Consider the following 12,629-nt stretch of genomic DNA (forward strand, 5'->3'; position numbering starts at 1 on the left):
AAGTCTTACATAGATATCATAAAACTGAGATTTATTGTAAATTATTTTCTATATATTGTATATTATATAGGCATAAAACGTGAGTGTAAACATCATCTTGTGCCTTTATTAGGTAAAGTAAGAATGTTTTAAAGGAACATACTGCAGCGCTTATTAGTGTTTAACAGGCTGATCCACAACGAAACCTCAGACAACGAGACAAAGAGTTCGTCAAATAGTCCAAATATTTATTATGAAGTACCAGGCTGACATAGTTGTCCTCAGTGTATCCTCAAGGTGGCGCTGGTGTCACAACAGGAGGTCAAGGAGCCCTTACGGGGTAATGGAGTACAGCGGTAGCCGCATATTGTACGACAGCAGACCGAACTCTTGGAGCAGAGCTTTTGACCGGGAGCGGGATTCGGGGTACAGACATCAAACACGCCACAGCTGGACTCGTTGATGCCCCCAGGGTGAGGGTCGCATTGGGCTGCAGGCAGTGGAGAAACGGAAATCACGTGACAGGGAGTAGGACCCCTATTACAGCACAATGTTTGCGTCTTCGGCGATTTAAAAACGTTTAAGCATTACAAGAAGAAAATTAATACAGGCATACCACTTCTAGTGTCATGTTAGATGACTTTTTTGCATTACGTTTACTTTTGTTATTTATTTCAACTGGAATAAAAAATTTTATGGGACAAATGACACTTCTCTCCGAATGTGACTTGATGAAGGAAGAGACAGAACAATTAAAGAAAACATAATCAGGCCTATCCCACACATATACACACACATATAGAACTACCCCTCTTCCTTGATTGCTGTATCTTCCACACTCCCTTTCTATTACACACAGACACAGTGACTAGACATGACCCACACATCGCATAGTCAACCGGAGCACATGCGAACAGACACAAAGGGATGCTTGGTCGCCCACGGGTACTGTACATGACCCTCACAGACTGCAAAAGGACGCACTGAAGTAGCATTGGTCCTGACACGAGCTACAAATGAGTTGAGGAAGGCAAACAAACCATATCTCAAACGGGAAATTCTTGCACAGATGAGCCTATATCTGACTCCAGAGGCCATGGGACAGAACAGGCCATTTGGTCGGTTGGGAAGTTTCAGTCACAGTCTTTCGCGCCCCGCACAGACTTCGCTGGGTGTAGATTGTACCCACAGGTGGTAGGTCATAGCCAATACACCGGGTACCTGCACGCACCACCTGGTCGCGTAGGACTTTCTGTTTTTTTGGGTGGTACTCTCAGTTTGCTCTCCATCACCGCCCGATAAAACAAGACCAGAATGTCCAGTCTTATGCCAAATTTCTGCAGCTGGCGAAAAAATTAAAGACCATGCTGAGCATTCTCGTCAGTGGAAACCACATTGATTACCCAACTCAGATCTGCTGCTGCAAAGGAAGGACCAGAAAATCAAATCACACAATGTATAGTAAGACTTACGTCGACACCGGGGTACTTTAGGACAGGGCGGTGAGGCACAGCCGGGTGGTTGAGTCAGGATACAGGAATACCCGTCATCGCACATCTAAATGGAAATGAATTTTTCATAATTCTATTTCCATTTCTTTGGATATAAACCATTTTATTTTACAAGTTAGCAGAAGACTATCAGACAATTATAAAGCATGTTTAATATTTGCTACTTTTGTTTTTCTTCGGCAATCTGGAAGTAAAACGGTTGGAACACTTTTGAGAAGCTGCCAGACATATGCACAGACAAATAATCTAGAAATTCTAAAATAATATACATTTGCACACACGCACACACAAACACACACATTTTTAGAGTCCATTTAAGATGTGTACTAAATCCTTGTGATCTAGCATTTTTCTATCTCAATTACTTTTCCGGTGCTGTATTTATTTTTCATTCGTCGGTGTGATGTCTAAGGAATAAAAAACTGCGCGCTCTTAAGAACACTCATGTCTAAACAGTGTTAGCGACATACTTACGGGCATGCATACTGGTTCTGAAAAAAATGAACATAAGAAGAAATATAAACCATTGATTGCTCACACCAAATATATATATAGAGAGAGATATAGATACTGACTATGGAAAAAATATAATGACAGAATCCAAGATTACTGCTGTGCACATAATTGCCTGTTATACACAAACGATATACTCTATGACTGACAGTAGAATGTCAAAAGAAATTTGGAAACAAACAAGAAGCATAGAAAAAAAAGGAGAAGAATTTAAAACAAACTTACATCGCAAGGAGGTTTTAGGAACCGAAAGAAATTTCTTTCGATTGCAAAATTAGCAAAAATCCAAAATATCATCAGTAAACAAACAACCATGAGTGAAGACGATAAACAAGACACACGACACACATGAGTGGAGGCTGGTGATGTTCTCACGTTTTGGCAGACAGCGGGAGATGAGCGGACACCGGCCTGTGGTACACGTGGGGCTCACGTCCATCTCACAGTTGAGGTCTTTGTCACATGGCTGAACATGACAGGAAAATCTTCATAAGATATAATATGCCAAACTTTTCTCAAATAAAGACAACAAAGAAAACATAGAAAATGTAGGTTTTCACAAGTCACACATGTTCAGTAATTACAAGAAGACAGTTTGATGAACTTTTAAATATTATCTTCTCATCCTGGTATTATGTTGTCAGACCAAGACGAAAAGAAATACAAAGAAATATTAAAATGATTTTGTGATGAAAAGGACTTTACAATAATATATAAGGAAGGGTTTCACCTGTTTTCTGTTATATCATTCGTCCATTTACCATTGTACCACAATATTGTTGTACTTACAGGACTGCAGGCTGAAAAGGAAACAAAGAAACCTTGTTATATAATTTTATTTATGAAACTATTACAATAAAAAAATAAATGCATCGTCTATTTTTTAAACAGTTAAAGCAATCCTATTGGCTTAAGAAGTCTAATGTCTATGTCAATGCATTCTTCACTGTAAAGTACTTCACATTATATCTCTATACTGGTGATGAGCTTACTGGCGTTGACGCACGTGGCCACGAGACAATTTTCTCCGCTGCATTTAGTCCTCTCCATGATGCACGACTGACCCTCCTCGCATTTCTGTAACTCAATAAAATGTTTGATAATATAAGCACAAAATCAAAACAAAATTTAATAAGCAAATCTTCTAGACACAGTTATGAGTTATGAATGTTTTCCACATAAGCAACCGTTCATTTTAATAATTAGATTTACAGCATTTTTCGTCACGTGTCTGTGTATGTGTGGGTTTGGGTGAGTGTACACACCTTGGTATCACAGGTGTACTCAGGAAGAGGGTCTCGACATTGTCTGCCACAACCGTACAGGTCGGTACAACATCTCTGTAATCCTGGACACTCCGTGTCCTCCTCACACAACCTTTGACACTGAGCCTTGCCTCCCCCTTGCTGCTCCCCCCACAGAGGGTCGGGACAGAAGCCAAACTCTGTCACACACACACAACCTGTGCTAGTACTGATAGTGCTAGTGGTGATCATGATGTAATGATGATAGCGGTTATTAGGAAGGTACAGTGCTGAGGTCGAAATACGAAAAAATATGTAATTAAGAGAAAAAGAAAGAATAGAGAGAAAAGAAAAAAGCTTCTGCTTTTGACATTAACTCAAACTAAAACCATTGTCCCGGTTCGAGAAATTTAAAAGATGGTTAGAAAGAAAAGTAATAAAATAACATAATTAACACTTACTTAAGCACTTGGTGGAAATGATGGCGGTTGTTAAATCGTTGTAGAGGCGACAAATTGTACCGGAGGGACAAGTCTACATACAAAAAAAAAAAATCCAAGTTTACATACAAACATACACAGCATGAGGCCCCGCAGTTCAAGAAGTCAGTTACGAATTCTCAAGGTAGTAGGTATACTTAGCTGTGAATTCCACATTGTCATCAAGAACAACAAAACTATACAAAACTGCTGAAGTAAGTGTCATCTCATCTATATCACAACAATTGACAGAAGTGTTGCGCTCACTTGAAAAATTACGGGACGAAAGTTAACCTTTCACCTTATTTTTGAAATGGCAAAGAGGTGGCTCAGATCCCTTCGCTAATCCCTGCAAAGTAATCAACCAAAGATTTAGTACATTTTTTATGTTGTCAGCCAAAAATATAACATTTATTTTTATTGAGAGAGGACAGCGTAGAACCTTGTTGCATTGTTTACATCACCTACAACAAGCCCCAGACACAAGGTAAGTCCGTTACCAGTACACAAAGTAACAAGATGAACATCTCCGGTAGTCTAGGAGCAAATTTCACCCAAACGTCTGAATTGTAGTGTAGGGAAAGCTGGGGATGGCCGTCTCCTCCAACTGAGTTGTTGCCGCTTAAGTACTTACAGAGCTACAGTGACGTCACAAAGAAGAGAAAGCGGAAGTTTAGATTGTCACGTGACTGGAGTGTCATCACTTTCTCTTCCTATCCTCCCTCTCTCATGGACGTGCATGAGCTGAACCTTACGAGCCAATCCTTTCACGATTGATTATCAGACGACTGTCAACTCAAACAACCATTTGCATGTGGACATCCTTGTTAGAAGAGGACGACAGCATCTCAGTTTGCTGTCACATGGGATCTGTTGCGTTGTAAAACTGTGCGTAAGTGCGTACGTGTGTGTTTGTACGTTAGTGTGAGGGGCTGGAGAGAGAGATAAGTTGTATAAGGCATGATGTTTGAGTTTTTAATATGGAAGAACGCGGTCTAGGATTACTTTAGCATTAAACAAACAAACACACATCAACTCCCGCTATTAAATGTAAGCAGCCCTTGCTGCTGCCCTCCCTCGTTGATTAAACAAGATGCTGCTGGTTCTCTTTACTCTGCTCCTGAGCTGACGCTGCACAGGAAGCTGATGGCTTTATGGGTGGTCTTGGCCTCCCCGTTGCGTTCGCTGATAAAAAGTCTACAGAAGAATGGACGACTTTGTTAATGAAATGTAAACACTTTGTAGAATTTGTTCAACTTTCTTCGTCCACGTTTGTCCTGTCTTGCGCGTCCTTGGTTAAATTATTTAAACAGTATCAAACAAGTGAAGACGTATCCCTTATAAGATCTTTCGCTGTGTGTGTGTGTGTGTGTGTGTGTGTGTGTGTGTGTGTGTGTGTGTGTGTGTGTGTGTGTGTATGTGTGTGTGTGTGTGTGTGTGTGTGCGCGCGCGCGCGCGCGCCAGAATACTTTGTATGCAAAGAAAGTGCTTAACCACACTAGACTCACTTGCCAGAGAAACAAACTTCCAAGGGAGACAGTCCCATCCAGTTTGAAGATCTAAAGCTATTGTTTGAGTTACTTCCCTTTGACCGTAGTTCACAATGATTTGGCTTTTGCATGGATTTCCTCCCCTTCTGTGTGTGAGGGTTTGTGCCTGTTTTAATACCAATCGTCGTATAAGGCATCATATTGGTTGTTTTCTTCAGACGAGAGATCACAAGTAATGCACAGTTCTTTAGCTAATAAGGCTCCCTGATAGAGTGATGTCCCCTCGCCTAACTGCCTGAAGGGGACAGAGCACTCTGTATTTATGATTGTCTCTGTATTTGTTGTCGTTGTGGGAATGGATTCGTGTTCAGTTGTGCGCACTGTGACTGTGTCTGCTTACATTTGTCGAATGGTTTAGCTCACAGCTGTAGACTGGTATCATCATTATTCTCTAACTGTTATCCTGTAGTTGTGTTCATGCTTTTTCTTTTTCTACCTTGTACTTTTGTTCGTTGCACTTCTGTATAAACTGTTAATAAGTTTGGTCTTTGTTTTTACGTGGGTTTTTTTTTTGTGTGTGTGTCAATCTGCTTTAACGTATTGTTTTGTAAAGCGCATTGACTTGAATCTTCAGTTGAAAATTGTGATTTATAAATCTGCTTTAATAATAATAATCATCCAAGACACTGTTGGTCAGTCTCAGCCAAAGTGGATCAGGCCAAATTTACCGGTCATAGTAAGCATGGCCAATGGAAGTCAAAATACGACCCACACACACACACGATTAAAACTCTCACAATCCGCAGTTTAAACGAACAACAAGTAATAATTTATGTATTTATTTTCGTTCTAAAACATGAAATTCATAGTAGACTTGGTGACTGGAAGTTTTCGGTTTTTTGAGCGGATCAACAAAAAGTGATTTTTCGTCTGTGGTAAAGGGAGACAGCGAGCTTTTGTAGGAAAGTGAGGATGGGAAAACAAGAAAGAAACAAAGTGTTGCCAGGCAGGTGATGTTACAAGACACTTAAGAGGGGAGGGGGCGGCGAGAAGCCCTTTTCTGACAAATATCTTTCATTAAAAAATCAACGCACAGAATATTCATACACAAACCTCATCCATTGTTCACAGGTGTCTCTGGAAAGCTACAGGTAAAATGAAATATGGCAAACAGCAAAATATGCATTTAAACTCGTTACATTTTCTACGAGGGGAAATTGTTTTCCACTGACCTTAATGTATGAATATAAAGTAAACAAAACAAAAAAATTCAGTGGAATTCGCTGCCACTATATAAAAATTAAAAATGTATAAAAGTGTCGCTCTGCTAGCATGAAGTTTTTAGGACATGCAATTGGTGACAACCAAAGCAAATCTCAACTAAATTACTGTTTTTCAAAAATCGTTCTTGTCCGACGAGACTACAATTCAAAAATACATAAATTTTTACCTGTAACTTAAAAAATAGAGTAAGCAGCATTCACTCTCCTCTTACAAGACGAAAAGCTGCTTTTTCGATCGTATGTTTCTTAAACACACACACATACGCACTGCTTGTGTATTATCCGTATTCATCATCATGGGATCTGACCAAATCACAAACAACACGCGAATGTCGCTTGCAACATTTTCCAGCTTAAGGACACACAAAAACATCCTCCCATGAAAACAATCCTAAAACCAAAATAAATACATTTTAAAAATTCCCCAGAAGATAAAACTACGGCCGAGTCCCGAAGAAGCCATAGAACCTTCTGGCAACAATCAAGCTCTGAGTTCTTATCGCCGTGTCCTCCTGACGACGTAACCGACTTCCACTCTTCAACTTTATCACAGCAACAAAAGTAGCATCCGAAGTCAGACTTGTTCAGGTCTGTTCATACCAGTCCGTATCTCCACTCCCGACCTAGCTACACTCTTTCTGCGTGCGTGGGTGTGCGCCTGTGTGTGTGTTCACTTCTTTATTCTTGAAGCATATCTTGGGAGCAGCTACAACTGCCAAGCATCGCACGCGCCATGACCAACCGTCAACAGCGTGACTGACCACGCCCTCCACTCTACAAGGTTGAACAGATGCAAAAATAATAAATAGTTACACGAATCTCCATTTGCTTCGCACACATTCCATAGAAACTTCTATAAATTAAAAAAAAGATGATGGTTATGAGAAGAAAGACAAGAGAAGGAGAAATAAAAAAACTACACTGAAAGAACCAATAGTTTTGACCCCAAATTATGATCCACACGGCGAGCAGAAGCTGCAGGTAGGTCACAGTTCACAATGTCCGTGCTGTTGCATATATATATAAACATACACTGACTGACTTTGGGAAATAAATACAGGACAACTTACACACGCAAAGAGAGAGAGAGACAATTAAGAATGAAACAATGGAATTATGCCAAGGTGGGGAGGAGCAGTTATATTAGAAATAACCTCTAAAATCCGTTGACCTGAATGTTCACTGCAGCATTCCCTTGCCTGCCTTTGTGAAATGAGATTCTTTGTGTATGTGTGTGAGTGCCGAACCCACTAAGCACCGAACCACACAAAACGTAATAATATCTGAAAAGGACAGAAACTCTTCCGACCAACGCCTATATATCACACTTCTGACATCACCAGCCCTCGCTTTAGGTGTCGGCATCCAAATGGCTGCACAGACATTTTTTTTTTCACGTGAGGACTTAATGTTGTCAACAAAAATTTCTTTTCAAAGTCGTGGAACTGAGACTGTGTTTGATAGACAGTGAGAGAAAAACGAAGATTAAAAAAAAATTTGAAATTACAGCACTTGTCATTTTCTGTGTACATGGAGAGGGAAACTCCAAAGCTCCGCGTTATTGTCTTCGTTTGACAGGTCTGAGGCCGAACACAATCATCTACAACTTGTGACCAGCTTTGCTGTGACAAACAGGGGCACAGGGGCACTGGTCCTGCTGGGAATTCCGTGCAGCAAAGCTCGAAGGAAGCCGATTTCCTACCTTTACCTGCTGGAATTTCTTCAAACTTCGGTACCCACATCAGCACGCACGGTCTTCCTACTCTCCCGCTTCTCTCCCGTTTTCATCGCTCCTTGCAACCCCTTTGCAGAAAAAAAACTCTTCACTTGGTCCTAATGCGTCTTGTATCAGTTTGTTTTCGCTAATTATGCTCGGGATTCGCTGAGCACACATGAAAGACAACTTCCTTCTTACACACCTGAGTCCAAAGATCTCAATAAGTTCAAGAACCACGTGACAAGATGAGGTGAGGAGTTCGTGAGGGTGAGGAATGGAGGAAAGGGGGTTTGACATCCATGGAGTGAAGCTCATCACCGACTCTTTTACCCACGAGACAGGATCAACGACAAAAGTAATAGAATGAGATGTGCAAAGCTGTCATCCAGGAGTTCTTAGGGGGAGGGCGACATGGGATGTGGAAACAAGCCAACAGAGTTTTAACCAGAGTATTATGTTTCAAAGTCACCCCTCCTTCCAGTCTGCGTGCATCAGGAACACCAAGTGAGAAGGGGAACAGTGAGCAGTCAATAGGATGCAACATTTTGTTTTTCCTCTACAATATCTTCTGCTGCTATGTACAGATATTACTTGCGTATATACACAAAACCACCCGCAGCCTCAATCACTGCAGAGTTTCTCGCATGTCCAGCGTGTGGGCAGGGCAGGTCAACTCCACATGCATCGCAAACATAAATAAGTTTTACATGGGATAACATTTGTCACTTACCTGTCTGATCGCGAGAACAGGTAGGCTCTGTCATAACAATGAGACAATTCAAAAGGGTAAGGTAGGGCACCGACACCCTTTGACAGCAAGAATGGTAAACAACTGTGTACACAAAGATCATTTTAAACAGTTTAAAACATTCACTTGTTAAGTGACCACATGAAAAAAAAACCATTCAAATTGTATAACACAGATGACCTAAGAGAAATACAGGTGCAAAATGTCAGACTGTTTTCAAGAAGACTGAGGTTGCTTTGGGAGGAGGGGGAGGTTCACAATGTCAAAGTCTCAACTCATCTTAATATGCAAAAGAACATCTTGATATGACAATTTTCAAAGGATTCTTTCCCCATGTGTAATTCACCATCTTCCCTCTCCCACGACAGCAAAAATACATCCGCAGTCTGTTGGCAGCCTGGTATAGCTTTAAAAAGATCAGAGGAAATGTTTCCCAGGCTCAAAAACTGAGCTAAAACTCAACTTTTACAATGTGTCACATTATCCTCACATCATTATATCTAAATGCGATTAAGACAAAGAGAAAGCAGGACACAATATCACCAATAAAATTGAGTGTTTTGATGAGATAATACATCAGACGGCACACAATCCCATGGACAGCAAGCACACACAAGATATGCGAGTGGCGCAGGATGGGGGAAGTTGACTTCAGCCCTCCTCCCCCACCTGCACAAAAGAACGAGCCTGAGCAGCAATTAGAGGTTTTATTCAAGTGTTTGTCCGTGTGTTCTTAGAGGGTACAGGAAGACCCAAAGCTTAAAAAAAAAGAGTTTAATCATGATCAGGCAATACACGTTTTGCTAAAAAAGAAGTGATTTACCACTCCTCCCATCCCAAATATAATGGCTTCTTGGTTCAAAGTGATTAAGAAGAACATGGTGTAAAGCAGGTTTCATTGGTTAAGAGCAGACAGATGACAAGGATACTTCCTGCTGATAGATCATCCCTTCTCCCAATCTCTGTTTGTCAAACATATTCCTTGAAAAAGTTCACATTCAAGTGAATAAAAATAACAAAAGCCTAAATGCTTCAGTCAAATGTGAGCTATTTTTCTATTTGATAAAATGCACGTGTAAGCTATTAAAAATTGTTTCTTGTAAGAAATTTAAGACAAAATTAAAAGAAAATTAATCATCTCACAGTTCAATGAAGGAGTTTAGAGATGGAGAAGAGAGCCCCTACTCGACCTTTATTAGTCTGCAAGTGATTATCCACATATTTAACTCTCGATGACAGCTAATATACATCTTCTGTCATGACAAAAACCAGAAACCCCCTCTTTCCCCCCCTAAAAAAAAAAGAAAATGGTCTGGAATCAATATAGTCACACCACGAAGAACTGAAAAATATGTTCTAGCTAGGACAAGGGTGCTCGTAGCAGTGTATTCAGTGAATTAAAATCAGCAGTAAAGATATTAAATATATTCCGATGACTGGCCTTCAAAATTCTTCTTACAGATACCAGAAAATGCCAATAATAACACATACTGAATTTTCTTGTGCTTTTCAGCAAAGGATGAAGCTAAATTGACAAGTTGACATGTACACTGCACAGTCTAAAACATGATTTCGAATGAGTTTCTTTCAGCTGTCACATTCAATGCTATGATTTTCTTCAGTCCCTACGGTTACTCTTTCACTTGTGAAAAGACAGGGGAGGGTGCCTACATCCTTTTCAGTAGCAAGTATCACAATTTCTGACAGTTTCATTAACAGCCTGTTTTCAACAACTAAAATTAATGTAACAAAACAAGGTTTGTCAATACCAAAACAAAAATTACAGATAAAGAAAATGCAACAGATGTTTTTGCTGTTTTAAAGGAGAATGTCACTAGAGATACCGTATAACTTTGTATACATGCTTCATTGCTGCTTCAAGATTTCTTTAGGTTTTGGAGGACAGATGAAAATGTCCGAGCGTGTTAAATGATAGCTTTGATGAAGACAGTGAACTCTTTGTGATGACAAAAACAAATACTTTTTATAATAAAAAAGTAATTAATCTACACAGTAGATGTAAAAAAGACAATGCCCAATAATACTAATGGCTGGTCATGGATATAAAGACCCAAAATAATGTTTTGTTCCAGAGGGTTCCAGAAAAGAATTACAAGATGTGATAATATAAGCAATTGTAATGCTTTATTATCTTATTTCCATTTTAAAATTCTTCAAAGCCAAAAGTATAAACAATTTCTAATATCAAATACACAAGACATTACATGACACTAAAGAGCACAGACAACAAAAAAAAGAGAGAAAATATCTGGCGTGCCCGAATGGCAGGCATTAGCCACTGCTCATCTTTGGTTCAATTATGCATTCTACTTTTTTAACAGGACCTCCTATGGTGTATTAAAGAGTGGATAACTTGAGTTTCAAATTCATGGAAGATGCTCAGTTCTCTTCCCAACTGGGAAGTGCAGCAGCATCTCCACAGACACTGCTCTCCCAAGCTGACTTCCAACTGCAGTTACAAAGTTCAAGGGTTGGGGACATCTACTGGCCTGCAATGCTCCTACTACACTCACAGTTCCATCACCTTGATGGAAAAGATGAAGGAAAACATGTTCCACTAAAATAACAAGATGCTAGAAATGTGTTTCCCTTAATGCAACCTTTCAGCAAATCAATTTCAACAGCAAATATGAGTATCTCCTATCTCCTCTCGACATAATCTTTTCAAGCACTGAACTAACCTCGTACAGGTATGAAGGCATCCATTAGCACTTCCACCGGCAGACCCGTCGTTACTGATGATAAATTTTGATTTAAAATAAAGTGCAAGGTGTTTCACAATGATTTTGGGAATTTGCACAAGTTATTCTCCTCAACAAGGCTGCACAACCAATTACAAGTGTTTCTCAAAACACCGTGGAAGGTTATGTGGGGAAGAGGTCAATATGGGGCAAAAAAAATGTCTGCAGGCCACATTCAACATGATTTTATTTGTCAAGATCTTTGGTTAAGCTTGCTCTGAATGAAAAGAAAAGACAAACGGAAGTTAAAACTGGCTTGGAGAAAAGATGACTAAAGCCATATCTGAGAGTGCTGGAGTAATAATAATAATGAATGTTCCTTTGAACCAAATGCTTGGGATGATTGTGGGAACATTAGTCGTTAAGGGACTCTGAACTTTGCAGGCACACATGCAGGCCAACTTGAGACAGCCATCTGCCCAAGTTATATGTGACAGCATTGGGCTGGGGCAAGAGGTAGACCACAAAAAATACAGACTGGCATGCATGAGCAGTCAAACTAAAACATTAACACTGACACCTCATTTATGCTACGTTTGTTGTCTTTCACTACACAAAAAAAGACAATCTTTCAGTAATGTCCCTTCTAAACCTTATTTAGGGAACATAGGATAATATACCATGTGACTTGCCTGCTGGTGGCTTTTTATTTTAAAAAAAACCTTGAGGACATTTCATGAGGTTGCAGTTTGTGTCAACAACAGTAACTTACCATTAAAAACTAGCAATAATGCATCTTTTTCCTCCCAACTTTTCCTCTTCCCTGTCACTCAGAGAGAAGAACATGCCAGAAGTAGTAGTAAGAAAATAAATCATAAATACAAAAGAAAAACAAATCCAAAAAAACAAAAAGCTTTCCTGTGCTTTGCAGCAAAGAAAATGATTACGATAATGAAAGAGAAA

At 39.8% G+C, this 12,629-nt stretch overlaps 1 protein-coding gene across 1 annotated transcript; it reads right to left on the bottom strand.

Annotated features, from left to right (window-relative positions):
* Positions 1-260: 260 nt before the first annotated feature.
* On the bottom strand, positions 261-4,328 carry LOC112566381 (keratin-associated protein 4-8-like). Its single transcript, XM_025242546.1, has 10 exons — positions 4,227-4,328; positions 4,028-4,075; positions 3,709-3,781; positions 3,269-3,447; positions 2,996-3,080; positions 2,793-2,803; positions 2,379-2,469; positions 1,965-1,981; positions 1,452-1,536; positions 261-469 (listed from the first exon to the last, which is right to left on the bottom strand). Exons 1-10 carry the CDS (start codon positions 4,251-4,253, stop codon positions 261-263), a joined length of 825 nt encoding a protein of 274 aa, XP_025098331.1. The 5' UTR covers positions 4,254-4,328.
* Between the last annotated feature and the right edge of the window lie 8,301 nt (positions 4,329-12,629).

This window comes from Pomacea canaliculata, linkage group LG6 (genome assembly GCF_003073045.1).
Source record: "Pomacea canaliculata isolate SZHN2017 linkage group LG6, ASM307304v1, whole genome shotgun sequence".
Lineage (NCBI taxonomy): Eukaryota > Metazoa > Mollusca > Gastropoda > Architaenioglossa > Ampullariidae > Pomacea > Pomacea canaliculata.

Coding starts and splice junctions, on each gene's coding strand:
- LOC112566381 (XM_025242546.1), bottom strand. CDS start 4,253: ATGTTCATCTTGTTACTTTGTGTACTG. Junction 3,782..4,027: donor TTTGCCATTTCAAAAATAAG/GTGAAAGGTTAA, acceptor TTTTGTATGTAG/ACTTGTCCCTCCGGTACAAT. Junction 470..1,451: donor TAAAGTACCCCGGTGTCGAC/GTAAGTCTTACT, acceptor CACTGCCTGCAG/CCCAATGCGACCCTCACCCT.